Source organism: Pantherophis guttatus, chromosome 1, assembly GCF_059756535.1.
Source record: "Pantherophis guttatus breed Tessera chromosome 1, ASM5975653v1, whole genome shotgun sequence".
Lineage (NCBI taxonomy): Eukaryota > Metazoa > Chordata > Lepidosauria > Squamata > Colubridae > Pantherophis > Pantherophis guttatus.
This window is the reverse complement of record NC_142063.1, coordinates 268697682-268715801: the sequence shown is the minus strand read 5'-3', so window position 1 is coordinate 268715801 and position 18120 is coordinate 268697682. Positions and strand designations below refer to the sequence as shown.

The window sequence follows — 18120 nt, the reverse complement described above, 5'->3', positions numbered from 1 at the left end:
TTCCACTCATCTTTGAAAGTTAGGTGAAGGAAGGGGACCTGCTTGAAAAAAACTGGGACTAAATATATAAAAATGTTCCTCAACCTAGCACCCTTCGAACAGTATACCAAATTGTAGTTCAATACATCTGGAGGACACCAGGTTGGAATAAGTTGGAATGTAGGGAGGTTTTCACATTGTGATAACATCCTTATATTTGTGGCTGAAGAAATGGCAGTTTAATATAAACAGTTAAAAGAAGGAAAAAGAATCCAGAGACTAGCTTTATTTCTTTTTCATTTCATTAATCATATCGTGCAAGCTCATAAACATCAAGCATGGAAGGAATGAGTGTTCTCTGTTTTTATAATTCATAACGATTTAAAAGCCAGCATTAAAATGTTTCAACGTTCTAAATATAGAAAGAAAACCATTTACTGTAGCTAATGCAGAATGTGAAACACTGAAATAATACATGCACAAAAAAGCATCAGCAAACAGAAATCATTATATTGAAATAACAAAAAAAATGACACAAATAACAACAAACGCTTTCTACAATAATTCAAAACATTATATGTTGGTAACTTGATATCTCTTATTTACACAAACAAGAGGTCTTTTTGTTAAACCTGAACTTTCTAGACAATTCCATTATTGGTCATAATGGAGCTACTCTTTAACTAGAGCAATTTAACTCTTGCTGCCACTCTACACATATTAAACATACTGTAATTAATCACAAATTCTTTTTTGCTATTCTGTGTTTATTTTCTATTCTGTGTCATAGCAATTAAAACACTGTAGTTTATATTGGAAGAAATACTATATTCGAAAATGCAGCTTATAAACCCACTTTGAACATAGGAAGAAGAAAACCAGCATTTCTTGTTACTATCACTAGTAACAAGATCCACAAAAAAGATCCAAGGTCTCTCAAGCTGGACAGCCAGCTGATGTTGCTGGCCATGATATTTTAAAGGTTCCGGTAAGGAGAAGCTTATAGTAAAGATACATGAGGAAAATTAGAGAGTAACCTCCCATTCCTTTGTACAACAACAGAATTAAATGATTTAAACTTGTATATATATTTTACATATATAAATTAGATGCAGTAGATTTTGCATCTCAATAACACATATTTTAAGAAATTGAGACAACCAGCTTTCACAGTTAGCTCATTCATTAAAGCTCTGAAAAGTCACGACACTCTGCTCCTGCATTTTGAATCTTCCCAAATTCTGTTGTGCTCAAAATAATATTTTCTCTATCTTCAGCTGCACCTTCATCTGCGATCGAGCTGAAACATCTGTTGCACAGAGGCTATTCTAAAGTATCTGGTTTTGTGTCAATATTTCAATAGCAATTTTCTCCTACATTTATACAGGCTGCAGCGGATTTTTAAGAGCTTATATTGTATTAATGTAACAGGGGCCAGAGAAGTAAGGATGTATTTCACTGATTAAATCTGATACTAATACCAAAGCAAGCTAGCAAATTTGTGTTCTGAGCTTAACATTCTCAATTCATTGAGAGCTAGATAGAATTGTAGCCGGACAGAACTCTGAAGTCACCAAGAATTTTCTGATCTTGTATCTAACAAGATACAAACTGGTTCAGCCAAAGCAATGGGAACATTTTTTTTCTCTCTGTCTCGGCATCAAAATGAAAAGCTAAGATACCTGTTAAGAGTGATGTAAATAAAAGATTTGATGGCATTCGCAGTCATAATGAAATTGTTGCCATTACTGTCGCCATTATAGGTAGTCCTCGACTTATGACTACAATTGAGCCCAAACTTTTTGTTGATAAGTGAAACAAGTGAGCTTTGCCCCACCTTACAACCATTCTTGCCACAATTGTTAAGTGAATCATTGCAGTGCTTAAGTGAGTTATATGGTTGTTAAATTAATCTGGCTTTCCATTGGCTTTGCTGGTCTGAAAGTCACAATAGGGGATCACATGAATATGAACCGGTTGCCAAGCATTTGAATTTTGATTACGTGACCTTGGAGATGCCACAATGGCCGTGGCATTGTGAAATGCCAGTGTGAAAACCAATCATAAACTCACTATTTTCAGTGCCATTGTCACTAAATGAACTGCTGTAAATTGAGGACTACCTGTACATAGTTGGGTTGTGATGTCTGATGCAAGTATGTCGGTCATAGCATTTGCATGATGATGTCATTACATCCTTATATTTGTTACTCCTGCCTTTGTTCCTACGGATTCCCATGGCTAGTATTGTATTTATACTTCTTTAAATTATTTTGCTGTGGATAGTACACTTGAGATAATATGAATTGATCGATTTTCAAAGCTTTTAAAATAGCACCTGAGTCCACCAACATATTTGCCAGTTCACCTACGACTATGACATAATCTGCTGAGCTCAAAGGGATCGAAGCACACAGTTAGCCATACTGAAGAAGACATATTGCCATGGCTTGACTAAATATGTCCACAACTCTCGAGCAACTTTAAACATTCTATGCAGATCACGTTGATGTATACAGGAAGGTTTATAAGCACACCGTTGGTATTATCATGAAATACTTTTGTATTGCATTATATACCTGAGAAACCCAAATAGATCTAATGTCTTCCAGTTTGATGTATAGTAAAAACCAATAGTTAACAACAAAAGACAAACTGCAATTCTTGCTTTTGGGGGCGGAATTACCTGTTGATCATCAGGTGTCCATATGCCACAGGTGATCTGACTCTCCAGGTTAATCTCTGAAGACCAATGTCTTTGTCCACTGACTGATCCAACCAGCACAAATCCATCTCTGTATGATATAAGTGCTTGTGTTCCATCATGGCTCCATGTAAAATCGCTCACCTTAACATATAAGGTTAGGCGTTATTTTGACTATGTATTCCAGCCTTTTTTTTAAAAGCACACAACATAGAAAAATAAATACAGATTCAATCAATAAGCATCCATATTTTCTGAGATCTCTAGTTCACAAGATCATCAAATTTCTCATAAAAAGGCCCACAAGTAAGCATCTTCAGTGCCCATAATTTTGACAAGGCCATCATATTGTATCGTTTTATAATTCAAGCCCGTTTTGGCTGGCAGAGTACTGCAGGAGGCTGTCCAGGCCGAAAACGGGGTGCGTTTTGGCTGCCAGAGACACTCCAGCCAGTCCTTATCTATTTCCAGCCCGGCCCTGTGGGCCAGATTTAAGCACCACGCGGGCCTTGAGTTTGACATCCCTGTTTTACTCCAACCCCCTGCTCAGGCAGGAATCTATTTTTATTTTCTATTATTATGATTGTTGTTTTGTTGCTCTGCTTTATTGTTACTATTTATATAAGTATTGGATTATAAGATTGTAGCGTGCATGTGTTAAGGTGTATTATATATTCTGTGTAAGCCACTGAGAGTCTTGATTGTGGCAGCATAGAAATAAGTTTAATAAAAACATTAGTTTTGATATTGATAATTGATCTCCTGGTTTAGCAATTAGTTGTTATTCTACTATGCCAGAATCTATAGCCTAAATACCATAATGAGAAATAAAAGGTATGAACTCACCCTGTATGAGTTCACTAACATATGCTAGGATTACTATCACAGCTGCCTGTAATGTTATTGTTGCTTGGAATGGTAATTACTTAAAACTCAAGTAACAAAAGAGCCACTGGTATTAATGATTGATCAATTATTGTTTAGAGAAAACTTATCAATGGCCTGTAGGTAGATCCATATCAGTGGTGGGTTGCCCCCGGTTCGGACCGGTTCTATAGAACCGGTAGTAAAACCGGAGGGAGGCTCCGCCCACCCACCCTGATGTCATCAGCATGCGCACGGCCCCGTTGCGAACCGGTAGTAAAGGTAAGTAGAACCCACCCCTGATCCATATAGACAGAATGGAAACAACGTTAAGATTCCAAAGCTATATCTAGTACACTCAGCCTCTTGCTCCATTTGTCCTTGTGGTAATTCACCTATAAGCATTTGTTTCAAATCGTATTCCAGAAATAGCATACTGTCCTTTTGCTACTTGCCTCAGGGTAAGCTATAGAAAATATGCTAATTTTACAGGCTTTTCAGTTAAAACATTTCTCATAACAATTCCATTTTCCTACTTTCCCCAGGCAGTTTTTCCCCTTCTTTATTTTCTTTTCAAAGTCAAGACAATTCCCAAAACCAAACCAAGTGGTGTTTACTAACCTGTGCTCCACGATCATTCACAAGCTCCACAGACCATCTGCCTTCATACTGAATCCAAACAAATATTCCACCATCAGCATCACAAGTTGCCAGCTTCTGGAAGGGTTCGTTCCATCGCACGAGAACCACCTAATATTTCAGAAAACACATTTTCCCCCTCAAATTTTATTCTGGATGCCAACAGACAGTTTATTAGAACTTCAATTGTTATGAATAGAATAAATAAATAAATAAATAATAGGTTTTAAATTAGGATTTCAAAAATTATAAATGTTCACCATAAACATTCTGAAAACATAACTAAGAATATTATGAAAACGCAACTAAGAATATTCATTAACACAAGTGTAATATAGTTCAACTCTCTCCAACACTTTAAAATGGAAACTAAATAACTTTTTAAAATATGTATCTTTTTTTCATCTCAATTATTTCTTCAGAGCTTTAATCAACTTCTTTTGTAAGTCCAATAAAAACTCCTTATCCAAGTCAATTTCTTGGCTTGTCATTCATATTTCCAATTTAGTTGTTTTCTGTTTCAGAGTCCATTTTTCAGTACTTCTGCAAATTCTTTATGTTCTGGTATTTCTGATTCAGGCAAAATTTGTTTTATCTCTTTACCGTGTAAATCTTCATGATGTTCTCTTTCACATCACTAATTTCTGCTTTAACGTCTTTGGGACATAATCTATTCATAGAAGCATGCATTATTGCTAAGATTAAAGCTACTATTTTTTGTCCCCATTCTTCAAACATTTCCTGAAGTATTTTAAATGTCAAAGTGTTTTCTGTCATTTTTCAAGTTCCAAGGCTGACCAAAGGCAAGAGTCAGGCTTTTTTTCACTTTTTTCTCCTTTCCCTTTCATCCTGGAATCATTAGTCCCCTCTAGTGTTCTATTTCTTAAATCATAAAATCTCAAATTTCTGTTTGGACTTGGGATAGACTACACAAATGAGTTCCCATGAAAATGTTATTTATATAATTATTTCTAATATCTTATGTCAAAAATCCAAATAGTCCATTTGTAATGGAATGAGTTACCGGGATGCGGTGGCTCAGCAGCTAAGACGCTGAGCTTGTCGATCAAAAGGTTGGCAGTTCAGCAGTTTGAATCCCTAGTGCCGCGTAACGGGGTCAGCTCCCGTTACTTGTCCCAGCTTCTGCCAACCTAACAGTTCTAAAGCACGTAAAAAATGCAAGTAGAAAAATAGGGACCACCTTTGGTGGGAAGGTAACAGTGTTCCATGCACCTTTGGCATTTAGTCATGCTGGCCACATGACCATGGAGATGTCTTCAGATAGCGCTGGCTCTTCGGCTTTGAAACGGAGATGAGCACCGCCCCCTAGAGTCGGGAACAACTAGCACATATGTGTGAGGGGAACCTTTACCTTTACCTTTTTAATGGAATGAGTGGACAACTTTGGGAAAAGCAGGGAAGAGATGTTGCCTATGAAACAATCAGACAAGAGAGTCAAGATCCCCTAGCAGCTTAATGATAGAAAAGGAAACTTAGAATCTGCCCTAATGGATCAAAAACTTTAAGAAGTGGTAATAGAAAGTTTGCACTTTCCAACTTTTAAGGTTCTGTTAATGTAGCATTACCATAATTAGAATTAGTTCATCTAATTAGTTCATCTAGTTGTGTTTCCTATCTGGCCTAACTGGGACAGCTAACAATTACTCCAAGTTTGTCTGATCCTTTTATTTGTTTACAGATATTTCTCACTTAACTACCATAATTGGAACTGGAATGTCAGTTAAGCTTCTTTGCTCAATGACAGCAATCCCAGCACTTCTGGTTGCAGTCATTTAGGAATCTACTGTACTCTGGATAAACCAGAACAAGAAAACATCTCCACAGGAGGGCTGAAACTATTATATTGAGATTAGGTTTAATAATCAAATCTTGCAAGTCTGACTGAGATAACTGTGTAATAGTGGTATTGCTCCTACTTGAACAGGTGTGTCTAGAGTAACAGCTTAATTTAAGAGCCGTGGTGGCACAGTGGTTAGAATGCAGTATTGCAGGTTAATTCTGTTGACCTGCTGGCTGTCAGCAGTTTGATCCTCACCAGCTCAAGGTTGACTCAGCCTTCCATCCTTCCGAGGTTGGTAAAATGAGAACCCAGATTGTTGGGGATAATATGCTGAATCTGTAAATTGCTTAGAGAGGGCTGTGAAACCCTGTGAAGTGGTATATATGGTAAGTCTAAGTGCTATTGCTATTGCTAGATGGTGGTTATGATACCCACAGGCACTTCATTACAGATGACCAGTCCTTTCCTGGTCATCCACTGGTTCAGGGAGTGCTATCTTCAATATGCAGATGATATTCAATTACACATCACTGGGCCAGATGAGAGAACTGGGAAAAACCATGAACAGGTATCTGGAGTATGTGGATGGGAAAGTGTGTGCAGAAATGCAGAATGTACATCCTTTGACAATCATGCGTTCCTCACAACAAAGTACTAACATCTTACTAAGAAAGTTTCCTTTCAGTTTTTGGAAATGTTACTAATTTAAATAGAAGTCACCTGGCAAGCACCTCACCTACTTTCTTGTCTCACAGTCTTCACCTGAAGAACATTAGACAGCATGCTTCAACGTAGCAACATATTCAGCACCCCCCACCTCACCCCCCATTTTATTGTATCTGGAAGCTCATAAAGGCATTCCTGCTACATCATTAGCTGGGTTTCACAATTTTGTCAGGAACTGAAAGTTATGCAGACTTATATCTGTCCTCGTTTTCAAGAAAAACCAGCCAACAATGGCAACGCCTTATAGCTATGAAGTGGTCTGCAAGTGGGTTGCAAATGCAGACTGAACAAAACCATTCTACTTGTATGTAATAAGTGCTGAATTGCTTTATTTTACATAATTTTTCCCTGTTACTCAATCTCTGTCCATTGGATCAAACGCTTGATCAAATCTGACAGCATATATCCAGGATGTCTACAAAAGTATCATGAGAAACCTTGTGTAGGAAGAGGAGAACCCAGTACATGGGTCAGGATTTGCTTTCGTGCTGGGCCAGTTCCAAAATATGTTTCTAATTGAAAACCAAGAACTGCCATTTCATCACTGACAAGGATCTTGAAAGAAGAGTTTATGATCTAAGAATGAATAAAATGAACATAGATTTCGTTTCAAGCCGCAATGTTCTCCAAAAGAGACAGGAAGCATAGTTCCAGTTAAGGGAGCTGCTGGGTTTGGCCGAGGTTGTATATAAATGGGCAATTGATGCTCAAGAAGGTACTAGAATTCCTGTGGGGAATTTGGTATGGCTTTCCATGAAGCGTTCACTCTCCCTTCATCCATCCAGATGGCCTTCGATGCGCAATTGCTTGCTTCTATGAAAATACAACTGATGTTACATCACTCTATCCATGTATGGGTGGAGGCCCCTTGCATTGCTCAACTCCCACCTTACCCCCAGTTCTGGTGGATTGGGAAGAGCAATATAAAGTGGAGTATATCCTAGGTTTTAGATGCAGGAGGTTAGACAGAGATTGTGGAAAGCAGTGGCAGATGTACACCTACCCAAAGTGTTTGTCAGTTGCATTTGAAATTTGTGTGGAAGCTTTGTGCCCCTGAACTGCCATCTGCCACGCCAGACTTTCAGCAACAGGAAGAAGGTCCTTCTCCCCCCTGCCTCACAACTTGCTGCTTAAATAAGCCTGGGGAGTGTCAGCCACATTTCAACTTTGATGGTGTCTTTCATTTCAAACTTGTCTTTGTGGAGATACCTGGCCCATCTTTGCTAGGGGAGTAGGGGACATCACAGTTTGTGCTTTTAATGGTGTGGGGGGGGGAGCAAGGCTGGAGGAAAGATAATGTGATATAATGTCTATACCTTGGGAATAATTTGATTTTATTGAGAACTGCCCAGAGTTGTCTGAAAGATGGGTGGCTACATAAATATTTTAAATAAATAAAAACATGCAGGGCAGGGCAAAATATTACCATATTGGAGGGATTTGGATCCTTTACAGAGTAGATTCTAGTTCGGAGGGGGGGGTGTCAGATAAAGAGAACAATCCTGCCTTAGTTGCCCCAGATATAATTGGAGCTGGACAACTGCTTTGACAGGCTTTCAAAATTCTGTTACATGACCCTACTAGCATTAAAGTTCTTTCCAGAAATCCAAGTGATTGTTGTTCCTTGAGTTTGCCATCCTTGGGTTTGACAGCATCACTCTCACTCACAAATGCATTTATCTCTGCCTGCATCCAGACTCCTGACAGCTTTCTGGCCACAAATCAGTAGGGCATTATAATCTATAGGTAGCAGAGCTAACAGCACTGAGATCCCTATTGACTTCCTCAATACCCACAGGCTCAAACCAATCTCAGATAATTCCTCAAGATGAAGGCTCTGTCATCTCAACTTGATTTGCCCAGCTGGCATTCAATCCCAAGCAAATGTATACCATTTTACCCTGCAGAGGGTTTGGTAAATTCATCATTATGGTCCAGCAGACAATTGCCCTGCTCAGTGTTTAGTAACACAGGCCAAGTCACTTTAAGCAATGCTGCTGAGTAATACTTTCCTTTTCTTCAAGAATTTCTGTTGCCTTTCGGATCAGTTTCAACCAGTGCAACTTGCTAAAGATTCCCAGTTTCTAAAGGAAACAATTCCCTGGAGTTGAGCTTAACACTTGTAGCTGAATATAGACATCCACCTTGATTTCTTGGACATATATGTACCTCTTTCAACAATACAGAAGTGCTGCTGCTTTTTCCCAGGATGATTCTCAGTTTCTAGTTAGATCCCTAGATCCCTGGGATTTCTTGATAGTCTCCAATCTAAAGGCAGATCATATATGAACCTATTTGTTTTTTTCAAGGCAAGGCAAGGTGCAGTTACCTGCTATGAGTGTTGACTCACATGTTTTACAGATTAAATCTAAAACAATGATAAAGAAGAATTTGTATTTCCAGGCTTAATCATTCAAAGGGATGGCAATTGTAGTTATGAAAGAAAAAGAAGTCTACTACTTGGAAGAAAGGCTAAGACTGGTCTAGTCAAAATATTAAGTACAGACACATTACATTGGCCACAAAGGTACATCTGTCAGGGCTTGTAATTTTAAACATGGCTTGTAACCCACTTGTGACATATAGATTTGAGTAGAGACTTGGCATTTCTATTTCTCACTTGCTTTTTGTCAGTAATTGAATTGCTCTTACTTAGCAATATCTTGGGAAGCACATGTACATCTTCACCTGTTCACATGTTTTTAATTCTCTTTTTGTGAACTCCCGGGAATGTTTCAAGGTTACCTTGACTGAGAAAAAAAAAATCAATGCTAAAACAGAACCAAATATAGCCTAGAAACCCCAACAGTGGAATAGGCTATTCTATTGTGTTCTAACACAGAGTAGCAAGTTCAGCTTAAGAAATAAAAGATAATACAGTATTATAGGAGTTCAAAAACAAAAGAGTTCACTGCTTCTAGTCATTACAGTGGGGAAAAAAACATGTATTATTCTCACTCTTATGCAATTGTACCTTAACCCGTCAAATATTCCTTAACAAATAACTCATGGCACATCATAACGCATGGTTGACCATAATGGAAATATTGCATGCGATCCTTCTTGCACATTTTGTTTTTACAGTCAAATGTTAAATTAATTATTTGTTGAGAAATATTCTTTTTGTCCTTATAAAAGTTGCATGGGCTTTAAAATGTGTTTTAAGATTTTCTCCGTTCGATTGCTAGGATGTGGAAGGAGCAGGTGAAAACTATAAAAACGATCATTGAATCACAACAATGAAAACCCTCTCTAAAGATTTCTATATCTATTAAATATAAATCAGGAGCTGTTCAGTTTTGCTGCCAATGTGGCATTATGGATAGAAAGATGAATAAAGGTTAACCAACATTTAAACTGCTCCTTAGTTATAAAGGTCATCAATGAAAAAGCAATTACCATCTGTGATTATTATTAAGGCAACGTGGGAGAATCCCAAGCAGGTAACCCCAAGCCTCTTCTAGGAAAGGCTAAAAGCATAAAATATTAAATAAAATAATAATCAAGCTATAATAATTTTATATAGTATGTCCTGGGTTCATTTATGACAGTCTGGAATACTATTTCAAGCTACATCAAAAACTCGAATCTCTTTCCTATACCAAAATTCTTTCATTCTGCTAAGCCTTTCATTGTCTGTAAGTAAGTATTTCATAAAGACTTTTAAAAAGCAACAGATAAATCGTGACAAAATTATGTCTTGTTCCTTTCTTAAAAAAAATAAATTCTCAGAACAGTTTTATTGCATGATATATCTTTAAACAATGAGGCCAATCTAATCCCTGCTACAGCTATCCATCCCCATCCTGTCTGTTTCACCAATAGGAATGCCTCTTTTTATATATAAAAGAATCACAGAAAACAGTATTTCCCAGCCTTAACTGGAGATGGCAGAATTGAAACCTGGAATCATTAGTATGGTCAGTTTATATGTTACCCATCAGCTAGGGAGTGCAGTAGATAATTGTCCTCAGAAGTAGAAGCTGTTACTAGAGCACCAATCATTAACCTGTAGAAAATACTTAAGATAAAATGATCTGCAGGAAGTCACAGCTTTATTATTGATGTTTGAAAGGGGGGGGGGATCAAACCAGGCTAAGTAGATTTTTTTTTTTACTACAATAATGTTCTTCCAGAGAGAAGAAAACCTAATGAATTTATTTGTTCTTTCAAATGTCAGCACAGTCAAATACAGTTTTGATTATACAAAATGCATGTCGTCATTATCAAAGCAATACCTTAACTGCATTTCTGCGTAAGGCAAACTGTTTTTCTCTTCAACACTGTTACTGACCAATGTAAAAATATACTCAACTTTCCATCATAAGAAAAGGAGAAAGGATACTTTTAATATTTGTAAGTGGCTGATAAATTCTTTACAAAGCTGATCCTAGAGATAAATCTTGAGGATAGGCATGCAGGGTTACATCATAATGATTTTCCCACATATGCCTGACTTGTTTCAGAAAAAGGAGACAGCCTTTTAGACCTTTTTGTGTTAGCATACAGATCAGTGAACTGATCATCTGCTTCCTACCAAGCCTTTATCTGTCTTTCTTTTTGTTGTGTTGATGCCTTGTAGTAGCTTTGAAGATAGTCTCTGCAAAAACTCAGATTATGAGGCTATTTTATAAAAGTCAACCACTTCCACAAGAGGGGGGGAGAGAAACACTGTTTACATAACAATAAATATTCCCTTTATGCTTTGAGTGTGTGTGTGTGTGATGGAAATAATAAAACAGCTAATAACAGCTATAGGCAAGAAAATCAGCAGATGCGAGGCTTGAATTCCACATTATAGGCAGAATTTCATTCGAATCAGAAGCATTTCTACTAATTGGAAGAATATATGAAGATACAGTGAAGAATATCTACTGGCACTAGTACACCACGATGGCTTACTGAATCTCGAAGAAACAAAACTGGTCTACAAGAAAAACCAAATGAAGAATGGAAAAGAGACATGACAAGGCAAAGCATTCACATGGCCAGTACGTTAAAAAATAAATACACTAGCAGGCAAAGCAAATAACAACATCTGGCAATGGCTGAGAGGAAGAGAGACAGAGAGGGCTAACTCTGGATACATAAGATTGTGCCTTAAGAACAAATGCATACTAAACCAGAACGGAGAAAGCAGCAAAAGACAGAAAACGCTGCCTCTACAAAGAAGCTGAAAAAACTGTGGACCACCTAGTTAGCTGCTGCAAGGAGATTGCACAGACTGACTACAAGCAACAGCATAATGAAGTAATAACAATGGTGCACTGCAATGTCTGCAAAAGATATCACTAGCTTCTCCACCTCCCAAAAATGGAAGATATGCTTCACATTGCTGTAACAAAGCTCTCATATCTGATGAAAAATTAAAAACAGGTTGTTCTCTTAAGGCTACAGGCAGAAATCATACGAAAGATTTCTGCATGGTCCCCCAGTAGAGTAATTGGGAGACCCTATTGTTTTGAAGGAGTAGAATCACATTAATGGATAAATAAAATCAACTTCAAGTCAAGCTCAGCTCTTGATGACATATACAGACATATCCAAATAAGCATCTTGGCGTAATACGGAAGTGCTTTGCAAAGTAGTGTTATCTGAGACATGTTGATCTTAGAAGAATCAAAGCGAAAGAATGACAGTGTATTTCTCAGATAAAATTACTTGACTCATAGCTTTTAGTTCCACTCTGTAAATCAATTCCTCACTATAACCCTTCTTTGTTCCGGCACCAACCCTTAAAAATAGAACAATCTATTTTGATTTTCCTAGAGCCTGCAGCAAAGGTGAGTTTCAGCAAGTTCTGACCAGTTCTGGAAAACCAAAATTCTGGAAATTTTGAGTAGTTCGGAGAACCGGTAGTAAAAATTCTGACTGGCCCCACCCCCATCTATTCTCTGCCTCCCAAGTCCTAGCTGATTGGGAAGAAATGGGGATTGCAGAGAAAAGTAATAATTGTCTGAAATATTAGATGTAGAAATTTAAAATTCAAATCATGATAGACACCATTTTAAAAGAGAGATTTCCCCTTCTCTCTTACATGTCCCTAAGAATGACTCTTGGAGAAAGGATCTGCAAGAAACACTGAAGTTCCATCTTAAAGTCTTAAAGTCGAGTATAATGCTTTTGCTTTCTAAATAAATAAATTAATTCTTATGCATGCACATTCAATCAATTGATTAGTATGCTAAAACTAACCAATTCAATTAATCAAGATTCTTTTAAATCAGAATTCCCCAACCTTTCCAGCTTTGCGGACTGCCCGGGGTGGGGTGGGAGTAGAGAGAGGATGCACACAGCTCCATTTGCGCGAGCAGCAGTCATATATGGCCACCACTCAAACAAATGGAGTGTGTGCACACATGTTTGCCTATTGCTCATGCAAGTGGAGATGAGCGCACATGTGCTCAGCTGCCACTTGCACAGCCTGGTTCTGAAAGGCTCAAGGCTCTGTAGAGGGCCATGGGCTGGAGACCCCTACTTTAAATGATGGAAAATCCAACTAACAACCTGATGTAAATGAATAGGAGATGAATTTTTATTACTATCATGTTGCTTCCCAAACACTATAGAACAATGGTTGTCAACCTGTGGTCCATGGACTCCTGGGGGGCTGTAATGTCATCATAGGTGTCCCAGAAAGGCTTGAAGTAATGTTATGATTTAAATCTTGAATTAGGTCTTGGTGGTCCGTGGCTATGGTCCATGCCCACAAAGGTACTGTATTTTTCAGAGTATAAGACGCACCTACCTTTTTTGGTGAGGAAAAGAAGAAAAAGAAATCTCCCTCTGCCTCTGAGCAATTTTGCCTCGATGCAGCAAACAGCAAACAGCCTGCTTTACTTTCATTTTCATTTTCAGCATAGCTTAATTAGCCCAAGAGGAAAAAAAAATCTGCTACAGCAATTTACCTCTTTGCAGCAAGCAGCAGAGCCTGCGCAAAAACAGCTGAGAGTCGGGAGGCCAATCCAATCAATTTGTACAATTAGCCTGTGCTGAAGCTGAAAGGAGCTATTTTTTCTTGCTGTTTGCTTGCAAGGAGTAAACTGCTGAGAGGCAGAGGCCAAAGGGTGGGGGCCAGTGGGTGGGCGGGGCTACATTCGGTGTATAAGATGCACCTAAATTTTCACCCCCTTTTAGGGCGGAAAAAGGTGCGTCTTATACTCTGAAAAATACGGTATTTAAAGGGGGTCTAAAGGTTGAGAACCATTGTTATAGAATGTGTATTCTCTTGACATCTCCCTACAAATAGGCAAAGCAGTTAAATTGATTCTAAATGAACTTCCAAATATGTAATTTTTCAGCTGAAAAGATCTGGCTCTCTTCTGGGTGATTTTCTTTTTGCTTTCTGTTTTTGTAAATCTAGTATTAGACGCAAGAGTCATATTCTTCATCTCTAAAATGAGGTAACTACCATATGGCTGCTTGCTAAGCTATAATTTCCCCCCCTTAAATGTTGACTGAGATTCTGGCAGCTCTTTAACCGTTTGATCTAAAATATAAACAAACAACTCCAGTAATCATCCATCTGGACTTTTAAAAAAACATGTGTGTTTTCTAAACCAAATCCTCCATAGCCACGTAGAGTAAGTGTGAAGCAAGAGGATTACAGCACATCTGATAATCCATTTGAAGAATAGGGAATATTATTGGCCTAAAGAAGTTTGATGTGACATCTGACAGCATCTCTGGATCTGGGCCAGCACAGAAGCAGACATATCAGAGATGGCCATCTTGCCATCACTCTTAGCATCCTGAAAATTTCAGAAAAAAATAAAAACAAGGCAAGGCTATATTATCAGAACCTCTACCAGAACCTGATGTCATTATCAAGTAACCAGATGAGTTAATTAAATCCTTGGAATCCAGGCAAGTACCCTGTTTCTCCCAAAATAAGACATCCCCTGATAATAAGCCCAAGCGGGCTTTTGAGTGCATGGCAATAAGGCCAACCACTTATTTCAAGATTCAAAAAAAAAAAATACAAGACAGGATCTTATTTTTGGGAAAACATGGTACATAGGTAATCATGAAGGCAAATTTCTCTTGAATTGAGTTTGCCTCCTAATGATTAAATGGACAGGTCCATATGGTTGACAACAATGAAGAAATTATATACCATTTCCTTCTTCTAGAATTTTTTAAATAATAATTTCCCAGTCCTGAACTTTTTCTATTGGTCTCTTACCCAAATACTAATCAAGTCTGACCCGATTTAGTTTTTCAAAATCAGCCACTATTGGCTAAGTGCTGCCAACTGCTGTAGGAATAACAATATGTAATCAATTTTTAAAGTATAACACCAGCGGTCAGGTAGAATAGATGTGATTAGATGTTTTTGTACATCTAAAAAAGAGATATGAAGGGGAACCCAAGGAATGGAGCTACTCCTATATCTGTGCTGTTTTTCCAATCTATCTGTTATTAGCTGTGAGGAGTAAAATCAGTGGTGGGTTGCCCCCAGTTCGCACTGGCAGTAAAACCAGCGGGAAGCTCTGCCCACCGACCCCATCATCAAAACGCTTCTGCGCGTGCGCAGAAGAGCGTGCACGAGCGTGAGTGAAGCGAGTGCGTGCGCGTGGCCCCACTGCGAACTGGTAGTAAAGGTAAGTAGAACCCACCCCTGAGTAAAATGCCTGTTTAATATCTCCCTGTATCCCCAGCTAGTAGGAACCTCAGTCAGGGAGACCTTGTTTATTTTAAGAAAAAAAAAAAAATCTAACCATAGAGTTTCCATATAATGTTCTGTGGAATTCAACCCTTGATTAATTGGTGAAAGCTATATCATGGGGAACCTAAATGAAATCAACTCTGACTGTCCTTTCGAAGCTGAAGCTCAAATATTTTGGCCACCAAATGGAAATGGAAAGGAGTCATTGGAAAAGTCCCTGATGTTGGGAAAGACTGACGGTAAAACGAAAAGGGAATGGCAGAGGATGAGATGATTAGACAGTGTCACTGATGCAGAGGACATGAATTTGGGTAAACTCCGAGAGACAGTGGAGGACGGGAGGGGCTGGCGTGCTATGGTCCACAAGGTCACGAAGAGTCAGACTTAACTTAGCAACTGTACAGCAACAAATATCATGGGGAAACAATACAATTTCCAGCCACTTGATTCTTGGATAACGCTTTCTGTCCACTTTAATCAATTTCCCACATTTCTTTCTGTGATTAGGCTCCTAAATAGTCACAAACTGAAATCCATTGTCCAATAACTAATTTAGCAAGCAAATGAAAATAACAGTTTCCCACTGTGAGTTAGATGCCACATCGTAGTATGAAAACCTTAATGTTTCTTTTGCAAATCAAAGGAGAAACAAAGGTAGGCCAACTTACCCTCTGGAGTTACCATTAAATTGACGAGAAAAGAAAAATTAAAAAAAAAAAACATAATAAGTTCTGCAATAGTTTTGTTTCCGCCAACACATTTTTCTTTTACTGCACACTCTACCGTATCTCATTTGTAGTTTTTGATGACATGAATGGATGTAATTTGTCAATTTCTCATATTGAAAATTATATGTGAAATGTATAATTATTCATCACACCACTTAGCTTTCTAGCCTTGTGAGCAAATGCAGAAAATAAGAAAACCAATGAAGAAAATTAATGCTTGTCTTTGCGATGGATTAGAATCTGCATTTAGCCTAGGACAGGGGTGCCAAACTCGATTTCATTGAGGGCCGCATCAGGGTTGTGTTTGACCTCAGGGGGCCGGGGTGGGTGTAGCCAGAGTGGGTGTGGCCAGCTTGATGTCACTCGTGTTGGGGGTGCCTGTGGTGACCTGAATGCTCTGCCAGCGAAAACGGGCTCCCGAGCTCTGTTTTTGGCTGAGATGGCCTCCTGCAACCCTCTGCCAGCGAAAATGGAGCTTGTGAGGGCTGCCCACGGCCCTCCTGTGTTCCGTTTTTGCGGGCAGAAGCACCGCAGGCTGGTCCTTCACTGTTTCCAAGGCAGCCTTGCGGGCCAGATCTAAGCACCCCGCAGACTGGATCCAGCCCCCGGGCCTTGAGTTTGACACCCCATGTCTAGGAGGAGAGGCATGCTTCACCACTACAGAATGTCATCTGTAGAATTCCTGTCATGACACCCACCCTGTGGAATATCAATCAGAATAGAGCTGGAAGAGACCCTGGAGGTCTTTTAGTCCAACCCTTGCTCAAGCAGGAGACCCTGTACCATTTCAGAAAAGTGACTGTCCAGTCTCTTCTTAAAAACCTCCAGCGATGAAGCACCCACAGCTTCTGAAGGCAAGTCATTCCACTGGTCCATTGTTCTCACTGTCAGGAAATTTCTACTTAAGTCCAGGTTGCTTCTCTCCTTGATTAGTTTCCATGCATTTTTTCTTGTCCTGCCCTCTGGTGCTTTGGAAAATAAGTTGACCCCCTCCTCTTTGTATCTACCTCTCAAATACTGGAATACTGCTATCATGTCACCTCTAGTCTTTCTTTTCTCTAGACTAGCCAAACCCAAATCATTTCCCCTCCACAGGATGTCAAATTAGACACAATCCTACTGGCCTTTTGCAAGGTCTTAAAAAACATGGTTGTGCCACCATGGAAGTGTAATGAAAACCGTAAAGGGGTTTTTCTGAGTGTAGTTTTTCTTTTAGACCTCAGTTGTGGATATTGTTAACTTAATTGTATTTTTATATATTCTTAATATGGTTTAATTGTCTTTTTAAATAGTTGTAAGCAGCCCAGAGACTCTATAAATTGAACAAAGAAATAAAATGGAGATAATTTTTACCTAGACAGCTTCATCTCAATTGGATTCAATTCCAAAAAAGGTTGGACAATGTGGGACTATAAACATAGTATACCTCTCCGCAACTCTTAACACCAATTCACACCTTTTCCAAAGAATATGTGGCGGCACTAAAAAGTAACCACGCAGCTGCTTTAAAGATTTGCAGACATACAAGTGCTATGTTTGTGCTCTCAAATGTGGCAAGGCAAATTATTTTGAATAACGGGTAGTCCTCAGATTATGGCAGCAATGGCAACCAGAGTTGTGGTTGCTAAGTGACGTGGTTATAAAACGTGATATCACATGCCTGCATCGCAATGGCAGTTCTGACAGTCCCGATGGCTGCCATAACCCAGAGATATGTGGGTCATTAAGCAAGAAGTGGTGAGAGTCAAAGGTAAGAGGTGCTACAGGCAGGTAGTGAAGGGCTTGAGAGGCCCTGCAGCATGTGAGTCAAGGGAGGTTGGAGAGGACTTTGGAGACGTAGTGAGGTGTGTGTGAGTCAAGAGAGGCTGAAGGAGAGCTTTGGAGAGCCAGAGAAGGCTGCATGTGGGCAGGAGGTGTGCTGCAGCTGGGAGCAACTTACTGGAGTGACTTGTAAACCTCCCAGCCTGTAATGCATTTTCCACTGACTTTACTTGCAGGAAACCAGCAGGGA

At 39.0% G+C, this 18120-nt stretch overlaps 1 protein-coding gene across 1 annotated transcript in view; it reads right to left on the bottom strand.

Moving 5' to 3' along the window:
* TULP4 (TUB like protein 4) overlaps positions 1-18120 on the bottom strand; it is a 92724-nt gene that overhangs the window by 27187 nt on the left and 47417 nt on the right. The window contains exons 3-4 of the mRNA XM_034428559.3: positions 4169-4297; positions 2666-2827 (exon numbers count right to left, since the gene is read on the bottom strand). Coding sequence (XP_034284450.2) covers positions 2666-2827; positions 4169-4297 — 291 coding nt within the window. The remainder of the gene's footprint in view (positions 1-2665; positions 2828-4168; positions 4298-18120) is intronic.